This window comes from Notolepis coatsorum, assembly GCF_963971535.1.
Source record: "Notolepis coatsorum genome assembly, chromosome: 16".
NCBI lineage: Eukaryota > Metazoa > Chordata > Actinopteri > Aulopiformes > Paralepididae > Notolepis > Notolepis coatsorum.
This window is the reverse complement of record NC_140180.1, coordinates 63,423,341-63,440,776: the sequence shown is the minus strand read 5'-3', so window position 1 is coordinate 63,440,776 and position 17,436 is coordinate 63,423,341. Positions and strand designations below refer to the sequence as shown.

Here is a 17,436-nt window from a genome sequence, read left to right as displayed (position 1 = left end):
ATGAAGTTATACAGCGCCGAGAATGAACATCTAGCGGAAATACAGTACAGTGTCGTCTCGGACCGTCCCAGTCCTACGTGTCTTCTCATTTGGCCACTGTTGTGTCTGTCTGCTTGAGTGTTTGGAGTTGTGGCTGCTGGTCCTGGGGCGCATGGCCTGTCATTCCACTGTGGAGTTTAGGGGTGGGAGTGTGAGATTCACTGGTTTTCCTCGTGGTGGCAGGGGCACCGGGACCAGGGGAGATGGGGCGGCTCGCAGGGGTGGCGTGTGGGCTGTTTATGTTTTCCTTCGGTCATGACGTGCTTTATCGGGTGGTGTGTCTTGGATGGGGATGTGGTAGGGATTGATGTGTGACGTGTTTGGGCTGTTCCGGGGGGGTTCACATGCCTTCGAGCTACATTGTACTATTGTGCTTATGTTATGCCTATTTTTAAGTCTGCATGTTTACGTTGCACTACTTTTATTGTCTTTTATACCTATTCTTATGTCTGCAATTTATGCATTGTTTTTTATTCAATTGTGTGCTGATTTTATGCCTATGTTCATTTTATACTAATTGCTGTGGAGCACTCTGGACTGTGTGAAAAGTACTATATAGATAGTTATATATAACCATCTAGTTATTATATTGTAAAAATGTATGCATTGAAGTGTCTAAATGTCTCGACGACATTGAAAATGAGGGTGACCTCAATTGTCTTTTCGAGAATAAATAAATGTTTGAATCAATGTGTGTGTGTGTTATGTGAAATATGGGAAGGCTATATGGATGTAAGTGTGTGTGTGAGGTGTGAGAGACAGAGAGGGGGAGAAAGATGTGAGTGAAGGCCATGTATAATGTGTGTGTGAGAGAGAGTGTGTTGGTAAATTTACTTAAAATTGTTACTCGAGTAACCATGAAACCACTACATTTGCTTTATTCTGTCAGGCCTCCGTCGGAGAGTTGCTGGTCACTGGCTCCACCCCTCAGTACAAAGGATCAGACAGTGGCTTCTTTATTATCGGTACTGTTACTTTCAATCATAAATACTATATCGCTGTTGGCTTGACTCCCACTTCATAAACACATACTGCTCAAACACAAACGTGTGTGTGTGTGTGTGTGTGTGTGTGTGTGTGTGTGTGTGTGTGTGTGTGTGTGTGTGTGTGTGTGTGTGTGTGTGTGTGTGTGTGTGTGTGTGTGTGTGTGTGTGTGTGTGTGTGTGTGTGTGTGTGTGTGTGTGTGTGTGTGTGTGTGTGTGTGTGTGTGTGTGTGTGTGTGCAATATTATGTAATATATGTGTGCATGACAACACAAGCCTGAATATCTCTAGTGCCATAACTTCCGCCCAAAGGCCTTTCTGATTTAAAAATAAATTACGAAGTCCTTGGCTGTAAATCAGTCAAAGATATGAAATGAGGCGGAGAGGTGGAAGGCTTGATAAGATCACTCACTGACTCACATGCCCATATATTCATAATACCTGAAATGGAGCTGGAAGGTATAGATAATATGAAGGTATACTGTCATGGATCCATGTATGGATTTTTACCATACCATTGTCCACAATATATACATATCATAAAGATTAAATACATACATACTGGATATTTTTCCTTGCAACAGTATTAAAAAGTAAAAGCCAATGGACCATTTCAAATTAAATAGTACCATGACAATTGTATTACAAGATAAAGACATCATATCACATTGTAATATGTACTGGAAAACTATACCATCAAATACTGTTATACCGGGTAGTGTAGAGGTCTAAGCACTCACCTATCACCACAGAAACCCGGGGTTCAATTCCTGGGAGCAGTACCTCCGGCTTGGTCAGTCGTCCCTACGAATACAATTGGCAGTGTTCGCCAGTGGGGTATGAGTCCAGGTCATTGCAACAGCGACTTCTACTGGTCGCTCAGGGCACCTTTTCAGCAGGGAGAGGATCTGGGGGAGATAGCGTGAACCTTTGCATGTGTTATGCTCTCCCAGTGAAGCTCCTAGCTGTCAGGTGAAAGGAAGTGGCTGGTGACACATGTATTGGAGGAGGTATGTGGTAGTCTACATCCTCCCCAGACCAACAGAGGAGACGTGTGGTAGTCTACACACACCCCCCCCAGACCAAATGTTCCCACAAGGATAGAAAGGGAAGTAAGATTTTATTGTAAAAACATGAGGACATTTTATTTGTGTCTGTCCTCAGTAGGACAATATGGTTATTACGTGTTAGGGTTATGGTAAGTTAAGGGCTAGGGTTAAAGGACCATACCAGTGTAATTTTGCTCTCTCACCATTACTAGAGATTGTCCCTGTCTTTTTAATTAATGTTGTGTGTATAAGTAGTGTGTGTTTTGGTAGCTCTCAGCCTTATCTTTCACACTGCCATTGATGTTGAAAAGGGGTGGAAACATGAAAAGCCGTGTGAAGATCACGGCACCGTTTACTTTAGCTAACGTTATACTGTGGTACTCTACTACGAGCCCCAATAGCTTTAGCAAAAGTAAAAGACGACAAGGGTGAATTTGTTTCTTTTTTTTAAGGGACAGTTAATTAACCAGGGACAGTGCACATTAATCAACATCAATATCACATGGTGGTAACATCAATGTAAATGTGCCAGCGTTAGTTTATTTACTCCTGTAGTTGCTGAGCAGGAGGACGAGAGGTACATTCAAAATTATTCATACAAAACAAAGTACAGCATTATCGCTGTCAGGTGAAAACCACTTATCTCCAGTTTGTCATTTTCACTTTCATGTTTACATGGTCATGATTATGTGAGCCAGTTTCATTGAAAACCCAATGTATGACTTTAAAAATGCATGGATGTCAATCTGAAAATGTGTTAGTTGTTTTTCTGAATTCCTGAATGGTTAAGATAAGTTTGTTTTCATCTGACAGCAATGAAATATCAAATAGTGTAACTAACAATACAATGTAATATAAATAGTCAAGTCAAGTCAAGAGTTTTATTTGTCACGGCATACAAGTATACAATGAAATGCGGGGGGTCTTGCCCGCAACAATTGTGCATAATACAATAATAATAATATAATAAGAATCCAATAGAACGACATTGTGCAATAATACAAGTAATCAAAGTAGGGCATATCGGTATATGTACATGAGTTTTTACAGAGCATGGTAGGACATGCTAGGTCCTGTGATAGTGCAATACACTGTTAGCTACGGATGAGGCACTGGGTCTTTATGTACACTACTATACAATGCTATATTATACTATCTCAAGTTATACTATACTACGGTATTCTTAAAATGACCTTTCCTTTTGTAAAGTGGCCATAAGTGTGAGTGTGTGCAGCATGAGTGTGTGTGTGCTCAGGTTAAAGTCGCTGCTAGTGTGTGAGCGTGTACAGTGTGTGTGTTGTGTGTGTGCTCATGTGTGCTTGTGTGTGGAGAGTTCAGTGTTCAAGCCTCTGATGGCCTGGGGGAAGAAGCTGAGCCGAAGTCTCTCTGTCCTAGTTGCTGGTGTTCGCAGATCAGCAATATGTTATACTAATAGTATCCTTACTCCAAACATATTGGTAAAATTACATTGCAATATTAACAACAGTACACATGGCTGTGTGAATGATGTTTAGTAAGGTATAGGCTGAGATCTACTAAGAATAGACGCCTATGAAACAACAATATTTAAAGACACAATCTCTGGTAACTGCAAGTCAAAGTCACACTGGTATGATCCTTTAAGGTTAGGTGTGTGTGTGTGGAGGGGGGGTTAGGATTAGGTCCTTGGGAATGAACATAGTCAATGGAAGGTCCTCACAAGCATAGAAATCCAAACATTTTGTCTGTGCTCGGACAGGTGCCTTTGAAAACGGGATTGCAGAGGGAGAGATGACAGTGATGCAGCCAATTACAGCTCTACGTTTGGTGGTCCAATCAGACTCTGATGTATGGGTTCTATTGAGCGAGGTCAGATATGTGTGTTTATTATTATATGCGTGTGTGTCTGTTAATTAAGTAGGGATTAATAATAGTTGACATGGACATTTAGACTGTATTATCCTTCAATCATTATTTTAGTTCTCTACAAACTATTGAGCTCACTTAGATCCTTCAGAATGTGTGTGTGATTGTATGTTTGTGTGTGTTGTGCTGCATTTGTTATTAGTGTCCATGTGGCCCATGAGTTATTTTATGTGTACTTTATGTGATAACTAAATAGCAATTTCTGTGTGCCATGTTAATGGCGGCTAATGCTTGTTTAATTAACACTTAATGTTGTACCCGTCTGTCAGATATTCATTAAAGTTTGAAGACTGCTGAGAATAGGAGGGGAAGCCAGACACGCCAGCAGCCATCCCGCACCACGACAAACTCGGACAAAGTTCATCCCCTAGTGGACAAAGACATTTATTATTATTATTACAAAAGGATGTTTTTTTATGAAGTGCCTGAAACTGAGAGCGTGTGAAGTGGACACAGGTAACTGAAGAGGAGTAGCACCCAATAATGTATTATTTTACTACATAGTGTATTTTTTTTAAACAAATAAATAAATGAAAAGTGAACACCTTTTGTTGACTAAGGAGGATTTCATTTCAGCTACTTGGAGAGTTTCTGTCGTATAGGCATATCACATATGTGAAACATTGGTGAAGAGGTGTAGGCCCTCAAACCAGTCATCATAATGCAGCATAAAGCAATATTGGGTAAAATCTCATTTGGAATGTACAGGTTATTTCCGGTAGCGTGTCTACATGGGTAGAGCTCTGGACTCATGATCGGAAGATCACTGGTTTGAGCCCCGGTCAAGGCCGTTTTCAGAAAGTGGTGGTGTTGTCCAGAAGGGCGCACTTCGTCCTCTAGACTTGGCAGTAACAATGCCCCTGTTACGGCAATAGGGACATCGTACAGCTGCGAGTGCCGTGAGTCCCGACTCCCGAATTTGGTCGTTAAAGAACCCAGGTCTGTCGCAAAGAGTAGGGTGTTCCCCAACGTTCCTGGCCAAATTCCCAATCAGGTCTCTGACATCAAGGCCACGTAATCATCTCTCCCCCTTAATTGGCTGATATCATCCATTGAACCTGCGTAGCCTGCATGAAGGAGGCACTTTCCACCCTACATTGTAAAAAAACTAATTGAGTTTGTCTAGAAAAAAGCGCTATATAAATGCAATAATCATTCATTAATTTCCATTATTACATGGCGTTTTAACATTCGCCAAAATGCTTGATTGTGATTGGTCAATAGCGCTCAGTTGCCCCTGACAGCGGTCACTTATTTCTCTAACGGACCGCTGCTATGGGCAACGCGCAATAATAACCGCTGATACGGGTAACATAGCGCTATTGACCAATCACAATCAAGCATTTTGGTCGCAGACAGTCACGAAAGCTAAGCTCAGCATATGCACAGCTGCACTCATCAGGTAATCAGACCACACACCTGCCGGCTGCCGGTGATGACAGAGGAGCCACAGAACAACTGCGTCTGCATTTGATCTCGTCTTGTCGATGGTGTAAAATGAATTGTTAGTAAGTTACCCATGTGATAAGCGGGATAATGTATAGCTATACTCGGTCATTGTCGCAAAATAATTGACCTTCACTGCGTTTAGAACACCTCGGCGCGGTGCCTCGGTGTTCTAAACTCTGTGTCGGTCAATTATTTTGCAACAATGACCTCGTAGCTATACATTATCCCTTATTACATTATGGAACTTCTACTAATTATAATGAATTCATATTTCTACTAATATCATTCAACATTATTGTATGAATGTGTTTCTCATTCATATCTACGGATAAAACATGTGGAACAAATGACAAACTTTCAGGGGATAAAATAAATAGACCACCGCAACTTTTCCGGTATTTATTTTTCTTACCAAACAGGTCTACAGACACCGCCCTCTCCCACCTGGACCAGAGGGACACATTAAGATTAAGATTAAACTGGACTTTGAAGAAGTCTTTATTCATTGCACACATTGACAATGTCATCATGCAGTGACACACACATGCGATGGACATGCAATTTTTGAAATAAAGAAAATATGTGAGAATGCTGTTCATTGACTACAGCTCATGTGACAAAATAAAGAAAGAAAAAACCCAAAGTGTCTTGGTAAGGTGTTGGGCTACCACTAGTTTCTACGAGTCTCTACTGGAGGGATGGAACACCAAGATATTCCCTCATTTGGTGTTTTAACAATGGTGGTAGAGAGAGCTGTCCAACATGTCGGTCCAAAATCTCCCACAGGTGTTAACAGGGTTGAGATCTGGTAACTCAGGCCATAGCATATGATTCACATAATTCACACAACCATTCAGTGACCCTTTGTCATCCTGGAAGAGACCAGTCCCAGGTCTCAATCAAGATAGAAATGTTGGATAATGGTGACCACTCAGAATAACATAGATTTACAGTGACCCTTGCCTCTTTGTATTGATTTGCAGTGACCCTTCCCTTTTTAAGGGGACAAGTGGACCATGCACCTCACCGCATAATTGCCTATATTTGTTGTAATGTATATTATTTCCGACACATACAGACCCTCATCTGCACCTTTGTTTACATTGTTTATTTTTCTCATTTATATTCAGATTCTATTTCATTCCCTGTCTTCCCTCTATTACCCTGCCCATACCTGTACCTCCCATTCCCCATACTGCTATGATGCCTGAATTTCCCCAAGGGGATCAATAAAGGAATATCTTAATTGCATCATGCAGTCCACCTATATGGAAGCATCAGCATTTGTTATGTTTCTATCTACACTCATTTAGTCAGATTTTTCCTTTCATTTGTCGCATGTCTGCATCTCAAGATTCAAGAGATTTATTTGTCACATACATACATGAGACATGTAGTGAAATGAAGTTGGTCATGCCCGCCTTGATTGTGCAAAAATACAAATAATAAAATAGAATAGATAATAAAATGGCATGATAAAAGTAATAAGAATACAATGCTAAGCTTAAGAATTAAAGGTAATGAGTACTATATACAGTTATGTTTTTTAAAGTTACCTTTTTGTAGTGTGTGTGTGTGTGTGTGAGAGAGGGAGAGAGAGAGAGTGCAAGTGAGGATGTGTGTGTGTGTGTTCATGTGTGCTTGCTTGCTTGGTGAGAGATCCGTGTTCAGTGTTCTGATGGCCTGGGGAAAGAAGCTGAGTCAGAGTCTCTCTGTTCTTGCTACATGTATGCGGAGGCACTTGCCTGACCGCAGCAGCTTGAACAGGCTATTGTTGGGGTGGTGAGGGTCCTTCATTATTCTGCAGGCTCTGGATTTGCACCTCCTGTTTAAGTCCTGCAGGGGTGGTAGTACAATACCCATAGTACGCTCTGCTGAGCGCACTACTCTCTGTAGAGCCTTCCTGTCCTGGGCAGTGATGTTCTCCGTTACATTTTCTATTATGTAGAGTATGTGTATTATACCATCACAGTGAAATGCGGAGATGAAAAGCGGTGACTCATTTGTCCTTGTGGGCACCCTTATTGCCCCTGCAGATGTAAAACAAAAAAAGGTGAAGAGATTTCTTTAGAAGCAAAAGATTATGCGATATATCAACACCTCAGAGACAATCAAAAAGGCAAATAAACAACATTTTATTTTAACAAATGCATTGAAATTGGCAACATAAAATTGTCAAGTTGTAAACAGTGCACAAACAGGTTTTTAAGATGTCTTCCGAAAGCTCATGGCTGCGGTGTACTTTCTCTCCCAAATATTAATGCAAAATACTCTTGTCATTTCCATTGATTTGTTATGGGATTATCAGTTAGAACATCAAAGTGCTAAGAGTTTGTAAGTTCAACAATAAGTATACACATTGCACTCATTTAAAGTTCCAATATGAGAATGACGACATCATCATCTGGACTCGAAAAATGGAGAAAAGTAAAGGTCATTGCAAAATGATCTCAACATCTAAAAAAGCAGTATCTAACGGCAACAACAAAACATGGCAATACGAATATGACATCACTGCATTGAAATAATTCCAATGAGGCGCTCAGAAATGGTCACTTTTAACAGCCATTATTTCTTAAATGAGTGTAGCATTAGTAGTAACAATAAAAACCCATTTCTGTAAAAGATTTAAATAAAAAAGTAACATTTGACTACGGCAATGTCATAGTCGATACTGAAATATACATGACAAGGAAAAAGGGAAATTGAACGTAAACATTTCATTACATCTGAAGTATATATATTAGGGCTGTAAATATTAACATGTTCAACACATGATTAATTTGAAAATTTGAAATGTTTTTCGCATTACCCTTTTTTTTTTACCCCAACCGCCTCCCATAGTTTCAACATTCAGCCGCAGTGCGTTTACCTTCCTGGATCACTCTGATATGCAGACCGGTTGAATAATACGTGACCAGGCGTTCCCTGCATATCTTATTTCATAATACAAATTTTCAAACAGATTTTTGGAGTAAACCAAGTTCATTGTATAAACAATGCAGTGATGAATGGTCTTTCCCAGAGCAACAAGTACTAAGTAATGTTACACAGGTCCAGCTATGCTATGCTTGATAATTATGCTTGGCACCAGTAACATTAACATAGATTGTACGAAGGAGCAGTCTGCCAACAAAGATATTGTTACCATCAGAGAACAAATTTATTCACAAAATGGATTAACATTCAATGTTATTGAAGACTCCTGTGACTCATTAGTACTTACTGTATGATTACTTTCTCTAACCATTTTTTCTTCTTCTTTATGACTGCAGCCCCTACAGACACATTTAGCTACTTATTTGTTTAATAAGCACCAACACGATTAATGCAAGCAAATAGGCCTGTTGCAATAAGCAATAAATCTATTTATCGCGCAATAATGAAAATGAATGCAATGATTTTGATGGGCGCAATTAATTGCTATTTGCGTGTTTGTTTTAATGAGGCGGGAACCAGTACCTCTCCGTGTGGGGAGGCGGGCCGCTGGCGTTACTACAGAGTACAGCACGGGAGCTCCTGTGAGCACCATGCGTATGTTGGGCAGTAGCAACGCTACATAGCTTAACTACATTTCTCAGTAGCGTGATGGTAGCGTCGCTCCTTTTGAACCAAGTAGCGTTCTTTGTAGTGTAGCTATTTTTAGACCCAAGTAGTGATGTAGCGTGAACAAACGCTATACGCTACTGCCCGGAGAAACTGGACTGCTAAATAAAGATTAAAGATCTAGTGTTGATGCTATGACGCTTCCTCCTCATCGTTGATTGCCTGTAGTAGCTGCATCTAACGTTAGTAGCTAACGTTAAAACTAACCTAAAGTTAGTTGTTCACCAACAATCTCAACATTTGTTTTATCATTAGCTCAAAAACACAGAACCGGACGACACAAGTTGTCCGCTCATAGGTTCTGCTAGGATAATAACAACAATACTTCCGGTCGGTGGGTTTCAAAATAAAAGAGCAAAGTCTAAAACACCGGAAAAGACGTTTATTTTGTACAGCGTTTTCCTCCACGAGTACTCAAGTACATCATGTGATCAATCGATCTGTTTTTTTTGCCCATCCCTAGTTTATCCTGTGCTGAAAAGTCTCCATTCCAATAGAGATAGTATATATTTGTGTTTATTTGATTATTGTTGAGCTATATTTTAATCGAGAGTAACTGGTAGTGTAGCTTACTACATTTTCCAAGTAGCTTGCCCATCACATAATCCGCGAGCCACAGTAAACAAACGCGAGCCACAGTTAGGGTGACCAGGGCCCCGTTCCATGTACGTGGTTCAACTAAGTCGATCAACATGTCCATTATCCAGCTTCAGTTAACCCGATGTTCAAAGCCGGGATTTTCCTGTTTCACAAAGGAGGATTCAGTCTCGTTAACTCAAGCCAGACTTGAGAGTCAGGCTCAAGTCAGGCTAGATGCGCGCTCCCGTTTTAGGTGGAAAGCCAGCACGTATCGATGGCAGAGACCCTGATTCTCAACGGCATTGATTGATTAATTGATTTAAGACTTTATTGACAGATTGCAATAGGCTCAATCGCCTCGCCGACAAGTTAAATGCGTTATCTATAGGCTAATTCTAAGTCCCTCATTACCTCAATCAATCAGATTATATTTCTTTAAACTTGCCTGCTGGATTGAATAATCAAATGAGATCTTGCTAGCGAAAATTATTAGTTAACTGTTATACAGAATTACGATACGGCTCTCTTACCCATTGATTGATGTATAGTCAATCTTTTACTTATCTTCTCTGTGGTGTAACGGGTTCTTCTTTTGACTTTCACACGGACGACCGGGGTTCAAGGCCCTAGTCTTTTCCTTCTTTTTGCAATATAGGAATAATTCAATTTGGTGCACGTTGAGAGCTATATAAAGAATGACATCCTCAATGCATGTAGATTTATAATATTTTAACTTAAAACCAGGCTACTTTGGCGTATAATCATTAATATTATATTCAAAAAAATCATATTGGAAACACGGGGATTTGAACCCCGGTCGCTGAACTGGCAGGGATGAGCACTACCGCTGGGCCACTGGGCCAGATGGGATAAATTCATTGTTTATACATTAATGAACGAGAGACCCGTGTTTAGAATATCCGTTGTTTTGAATGAAGTTTATCTCTTTATCCTCATTCATTAATGTGACGTCAACGGCTCATTCAATTTCTCAAATCCGTCAAACAGCGCATCTCATCAGACATCTTAATCCCAGTTACAATTAAAATAACCACATCATGTGTACATCGCACGAGCGAGCGCCACCGTCGCCACGGTATATATAACGTGCATTATTTAGGACAAAGTGAATTTAATATCAGCATTTTGGGTCTATTTTACATTTCAAAAGCCCCCTCTGGAAGAATGGAGCACACAAACGTAATTCAGAATGGTATAATGCAGATCGTAGACTGTGGGAATAGTTTCAGGAAACGGGCTGTCACTTCTTTGCGGGGGCGTGGCGATAGTTCAGGCTAACTTGAACTTGAACTCTGCTTTCGAGCAGGCTCAAACTTTTGGATATGTTGTCATGGTGATTTGGGAAATCCAGGTACATGAAATCGGAAAGTCTGTGATAAAGTTATCCGGCTAACTCGGTTATCCCGGTACATGGAACGGGGCCCAGGTGTCCCGCTTTTGGTTGTATACTGCACAGCCATTTTACCTAATGTCCCACGTCCCGCATATTGAGATGATGTCCCTCTTTTCGAAGCAAAAAATAAAAACATGGGTCTAAAAGCCCCTTCCTACAGTAAACATAGCAACCCGCCTCTTGTCCACACACATTGCTCTGCTCGTTTTATCATTGCTCTCACGGAGATAAAACTGGGAACGAGGTTACTCTGCTTCTGACGCTACCTCATATCTGATTGGTTAGGTAGTAATTTAGGATATTTAAAATGTCTTCCAATGTTAAATAAAGGTTTATTGCACTTTGAAACGGTTTCCTTGCATTATTATGCTATTATCATTATATTAGTAAAAAAAAAAGTTGATTGAAAACTTTTGGGAAATACATTTCTCAAAAAAATTATTTCTCTCAACCGCAATAATATCACTTTTATCGCAATAATTTCTGGGACAATTAATCGCCCAGCAAAATGTGTTATCGTGACAGGCCTAATCATGCAATTAATGCGTTAATTTGACAGCCCTAATATATGTTTTGTTTTTTTCAGGGTGGTGCAGCAAGTGAGGGGAGGGGTGGTGAATGGGGGGGGGGGGGGGGGAGTAGCCAGCCATTGGTTAACAATAGCTGAGCACAGGCAGGGCAGTTGTTTTCCTACTGGAGGGAGAACTTCCAAACATGGCCTCACACAGTGGTCCAAGTTCAAATGACTCCAACTCTGACCACCCACGTGGCCCAGATGACCATTCAGATCGCTGCCAGTGAGCTGGGGGTGGACCTGAGCTCCACGATAGCTTGGTCAGGGTGGTGGGGAGTGTGCTGTCTGGGGGTGGGCCTGAGCTCCAGGGTAGCTTGGTCAGGGTGGTGGGGAGCGGGCTGCCTTGTTTCAGCAGGAACTAGCAGCAGGATTAAGGTGTGGCATCTTGGGCCTGGACTGTGTGTATGTACCTTAGCTTGCAGACAGGGCAGGATACTAATACAGTATATAAAAAATAAAAATAAAAATTTAAACGATGGTTGTTTAATTGTGGCACATGGAGTAGATGAAACTACACCAGCTTCAGTAAAAAAGAAATCACGAGAATTTGTCTGTTACAGCAGCTGGTGTTAAACCTGGCATGCACTAGAGGAGAATTGGGACGATTTTAGGTGCAATTTGCCGCTCCTGACAATCACGGGGGGTTCCCAATTTCAGGCTGGTCGGAACATTATCTGCTTGATTATCCTGTGGTCCCAGATTCAATCGGAAGCCTAACAATTAGCAACAAGCCAGTCAGGAATATCAGACATGTTGAATATGTAGGACTCTGGGGAACCACAGAACAGAAGCAAATAGTTGAACAGTTTGCCAATTTAGGGAAGTGTCATGCCTCATTCTTGTTTTTTCCGCGGCCCAGGGTCATAGAAAGTTCTGGTGTCAACATGTAGAGACCTTGCTGGACACAGAGCACCAGGGTCATAGAAAGTTCTGGCGTCAACATGTAGGGACCTTGCTGGTCACGGAGGTCCCAGGTCGGCTTCGCAACTTGTATGCATCGCCAAGATATGGAGACAAAACGCCAAATCACCTGACTTTTATTCTTTCTCCCTTTTCTCTCGACACACAACTTTCCAAAAATTATAAAGAATACTGGGAGTCCAAACGGGTGGTTTTCAATGGCGAACGTCCAAATGCCACCATGGGAAGTGCCTTTTTTCGGCACCAAAGTGCCAAAAAAGCCTATTTTTTTTGGCCAAATTCTACTCACATTTTGTACGTGGCAGTGTTCATTTCTAGCCCTGCAGTGCTTGCAAGATTCTAGGTTCAGAAAGTCGAGACCTGAGTATAATTTCCAAATCATCTAATGCGTTCTAACGAATGAAACAATTGGTTAGGATTTGGAATATCTTCTAGTGCGTGCCAGGCATTAATCTCCCACCCTCTAAGAAGAGATGGAGATAGCTTGGCTAGAGCTAGAGGCTGGGCCCAGGCCTGAATAAGCAGCATCAAAGAGCTGTTGTAGGGGAATGACTATAGCTGGGTCTGGCGGGTGGGTTCTACTATAGTCCACAAGATCCAGGATGTTTGAGGGACCAGCGTTTTCAAAGGGTTCTAGTAGGCAGGAGGGGTCTCTGGGGGGTGTGGAGGTCCTTCTAGGTGGAGGTTCTCAGAGGTTCTCCTTACTTTCGTTTGCTCTTGGTGTCTGTGGTCTGAAAGACACTGGAGGCCGACATGAGGTTCTCAATGTACTGACCCAGGACCTGGTTCTCCGACTTCAGCTTCAGATTCTCCTCCTTCACAGCGTCCACACGTGCCGACAGGTCTGGGGGAACATGATGGTGACATCAGCAGCAACAAAATCAGCGTTGACAAGAAGAACAACGACTACTTTACTGAATATTTTATATCTTACTTAGTTTGCTTTATGGCAAAACGGATGAGCACATCACATCCTGTGTATTCATAAATGTGGCTGAAGTATGTATTTTTTTGGCATAGAATTTGTAAGACCTCTTGTAGGTACAAATAATATATCAATATATATAAAAATGTCTGATCCAACACTGAGGCTTATGGTGTGTGTGTGTGTGTGTGTGTGTGTGTGTGTGTGTGTGTGTGTGTGTGTGTGTGTGTGTGTGTCTCACCCTCCAGAGTGTGTTGAAGCTCCAGCACCTGGTTAATGAGCCTCGTCTTCTCCTCCAGCTCAGCCTGGTTCTCCATGTCACCTACACACACACGTCTAGTCTACAGTTTACTCCATATTGGTAGTAGCAGTTGATTGATTGATTGAAAACTTTATTAACAGATTGCAGAATGGGTACAATACAGTACAGCTCAATACACACAATTGTTAAGGGGATGCAGACCAGAGAAAGACTTTCGTCTTGTTTACATCAGGGTCCCCCATTTTCAATTCATCAGGACATAATATGACATACAGTACTGCTACATCTATACATTTATGACAACAACATTGTGATACAAAAAGAGTCCAGAAAAGAGTATATACATTTGACAGTGTGTGTGTGTGCGTGTGTGTATGGGGGGTGTGTGTGTGTGTTACCATCGTCTGAGCTCATGGTGAAGTACTCGTCTTCCTTTTTAGAATGCAGGGCTGCGACTCTGGGACACTGAAAAGTTGTAAATAAAATGAGGAATAATATGAGTAATATTATAAAGGTGCAGTGGCATTCTTTGTTGTTAAAATAAGTGTTGAATAGCTCTATATTCCGACATCACTGAGAGTAAGATATAGTGTGATCAGTAACATGGGTCTCCCAGTCCCTCCACTCTGCAGTAAACAGAAGGAAACAAGTCTGGTATCCCATCCCACTTTATCCATTCAGGAGAGAGAAACCTAGATATTTAATTTTTTACTTATTTCAAGAAATCTTGCCATGCCAAATTTGCTGGAAGTTTCAAGCAAGTTTTTTTATTTCTTATTTTGTCAGATAATTTGTGCAGTGTGGTGTTATCTCTCCTGATTGGATCAATTGAGAACAGGATACCAGACAATTTATTTTCCGTTTACTGCAGAGCAGAGGGGCTGGGAGACCCATGTCACTGACCACACTATTATGTTACGCTATATCAATGATTGCGGTCGAGTGTAGATATTACTATTATTATGTAGACCACTCACGGCACCTTTAACGCTGACGTTACTGTACATTTTAAGTAGCAGACTGGCGTGTAAACACCCATTGACAGCCTGACATAGTTAAGACAGCTAACTTTAGAGGTGAGCAGAATACAAATGTGCTAAATTGGAAGGTAAATGGGTAACGTTGGCTAGCTGGCCTATTCGATATTTACCGATTCTACCGCTGCACATACATTTAAACTGGTTACCAACGGTTACAGGCACTCAGGCAGCCATGTTGGAAGAAAGAGAACTACACAAACATTCCGTGCAAAAGGCCTACAGTACGTAGCTGTCATTCCAGCTGGCGCAACAACAACAACCACTGAGGGGCTGACATGGGCCTGCTGCTGCTGCTGCTAGCTACACTGCTCAAACACACACACATTAGCTGGGGGAAACACAGGTAATCGCCGAGCAATACAGACGACACCTTCTACAGACCATAGCCAATGTCAACACGTTTTAATTTACCATAAGAAGTGAAAAAAAAGTCACGGTGGTCTGAATTGTAGAATGCCGTACAGACTAGGAAACCGGGCGTTTCAGTCCTCAATCACTACAAGAGCACAGACGCTATTATTTCCAAGATGTCCAGTGTCATTCCTCTTCACCACACATAGGGGGCGGTGTGAGACGTTTTATGATGCTGTACTAAACCCGAGACCGCGGTGACAGACACACTGCTATAATGTAGTTCAGTGTGTAGCCAACAGGTATAACGGGAGTTAATTTGCATCAAATAATTTAGATAATTTAGTGAATTGGAAAACAAATCTGAATGTCATATTAGATTCGATTAGATTCAATGTATTGTCATTGCAGAAGTACAAGTACAGATCGAGTACAACAAAATTAAGTTGACATCTAACCAGAGCTAATTAGCAGTAAAGTGCATTGCAGACAGTATACACTACAGTATATGTGGAGTATATAACGAGGCTACAGGTAAAATATTAACCGAAGTGACTTTTGAATACAGTCTCACAAGTAGATCTTACAGAAATACTTAATATGACATTGAATGCGCAGTCATACACTGTAGCTAGATTAATTGTCTTTAATAAAGAACACACATGACTGCTCGCATCGGTTAACTTGCCGGAAAGAGGAAGATTTATTTGCGCTCTTACATTTATATGAAACGTGAATGTAACATGTGTATGACATCACACAGCGCGAGTATGCAAATGTGATCAAACACTCAACAATACCGTAATGAACAAGGTACTTATCAACACTAAACACCCCCAATTGATCTTAGACTGTACAATACTGTAAGGAACAAGGTACTTTGACAGACACTTTTATGGATCACACACCCAACATGAATCTCTCCCATCTTGAACTTGGTCATCGGTTTCGTCATAACATATCTTCTAGTACTCAAGTATGACTTTACCATCATTTACTGTGGAACGAACAAAATTATATCTAATATCAATATGTTTGGACCTTTGGCGGCACCCTGGATCTTTTGATAAAAACAATTGCACCTTGATTATCTCCAAATATTTTCACTGGTGCATATTGACCATTGTTCTCCATCCCATTCATTAATTGTATCATCACTCTGTTATCATCACTGTGTTATCATCACTTTATAATCACTCTGTGGTATCATCACTGTGTTATCATCACTGTGTTATCATCACTCTGTGGTATCATCACTCTGTTATCATCACTTTATAATGACTGTGGTATCATCACTCTGTGGTATCATCACTGTGTTATCATCACTCTGTGTTATCATCACTTTATAATGACTGTGGTATCATCACTCTGTGTTATCACTTTATAATCACTCTGTGGTATCACTTTATAATCACTCTGTGGTATCATCACTCTGTGTTATCACTTTATAATCACTCTGTGGTATCATCACTCTGTGGTATCATCACTTTATAATGACTGTGGTATCATCACTCTGTTATCATCACTTTATAATCACTCTGTGTTATCATCACTCTGTGGTATCATCACTCTGTGGTATCATCACTTTATAATCACTCTGTGGTATCATCACTCTGTGTTATCATCACTCTGTGGTATCATCACTCTGTGGTATCATCACTTTATAATCACTCTGTGGTATCATCACTCTGTGGTATCATCACTTTGTGGTATCATCACTCTGGTATCATCACTCTGTGTTATCATCACTCTGTGGTATCATCACTCTGTGGTATCATCACTCTGTGGTATCATCACTCTGTTATCATTACTTCTCTGAAGGTTTGCAGTGTGTCACATACTCTGTAGCAATAATCTACACTAAATGACACATGATCATCTGAACTCTCAGCGGTAACATACTCAGAGAGGTACTGTGGGGTTTTCCTATCTTTCCTCGGGTAACGAGGCTCACCTCCCTCAATCTGAATATTGTCTGGTCTATCAGAATTATCAGGATCCTGAGACACGCCTGTCGTTTCTGTCACATCTGCTCTTGGGCTAGGGATACTTCTCCTCCCAGGTAAATCAGGTAAGTCATCATCAATAATAATTGTGTCTGTCTGTGTCTCTTGTGTCTGTGTCTCTTTTACCAGGACAGGCTTTGTGGCAAACCTCACTAGCATTATGTTTCATGACCTTCTTAGTGTCTGGGTAGTACACTAAATATGCAGGGCTATTTTTGTCGTAACCTACAAAAATCCCTTTCTCACTTCCTGGGTCCAGTTTATTTTTGTCCTGTTTGTATGCATAGCACACCAATCCAAATACCCTCATCCTAGATAAATTGGGCTTCTTGC

At 41.0% G+C, this 17,436-nt stretch overlaps 2 protein-coding genes across 4 annotated transcripts in view; one reads left to right on the top strand and one right to left on the bottom strand.

Moving 5' to 3' along the window:
* The window catches only part of LOC311242770 (alpha-1,3-mannosyl-glycoprotein 4-beta-N-acetylglucosaminyltransferase B-like), a 66,839-nt gene extending 62,316 nt beyond the window's left edge, over positions 1–4,523 (top strand). The window contains exons 13-15 of the mRNA XM_084331801.1: positions 929–1,004; positions 3,810–3,919; positions 4,246–4,523. Of these exons, the coding sequence (XP_084187927.1) occupies positions 929–1,004; positions 3,810–3,919; positions 4,246–4,263 (204 nt within the window). The 3' untranslated portion in view covers positions 4,264–4,523. The remainder of the gene's footprint in view (positions 1–928; positions 1,005–3,809; positions 3,920–4,245) is intronic.
* Positions 4,524–6,743: 2,220 nt separating this feature from the next.
* On the bottom strand, positions 6,744–15,287 carry LOC311242633 (short coiled-coil protein B-like). Of its 3 annotated transcripts, none has more exons than XM_084331628.1 (5): positions 15,158–15,287; positions 14,105–14,171; positions 13,686–13,766; positions 13,225–13,363; positions 6,744–7,455 (listed from the first exon to the last, which is right to left on the bottom strand). In XM_084331628.1, the coding sequence occupies exons 1-5, from the start codon at positions 15,158–15,160 to the stop codon at positions 7,425–7,427; spliced, it is 321 nt and encodes a 106-aa protein (XP_084187754.1). In that variant the 5' UTR covers positions 15,161–15,287; the 3' UTR covers positions 6,744–7,424. The 3 variants fall into 3 exon arrangements, with proteins under 3 accessions (XP_084187754.1, XP_084187753.1, XP_084187755.1); XM_084331627.1 differs by having other exon boundaries at positions 13,295–13,363; XM_084331629.1 differs by lacking the exon at positions 6,744–7,455 and having other exon boundaries at positions 10,360–13,363.
* Between the last annotated feature and the right edge of the window lie 2,149 nt (positions 15,288–17,436).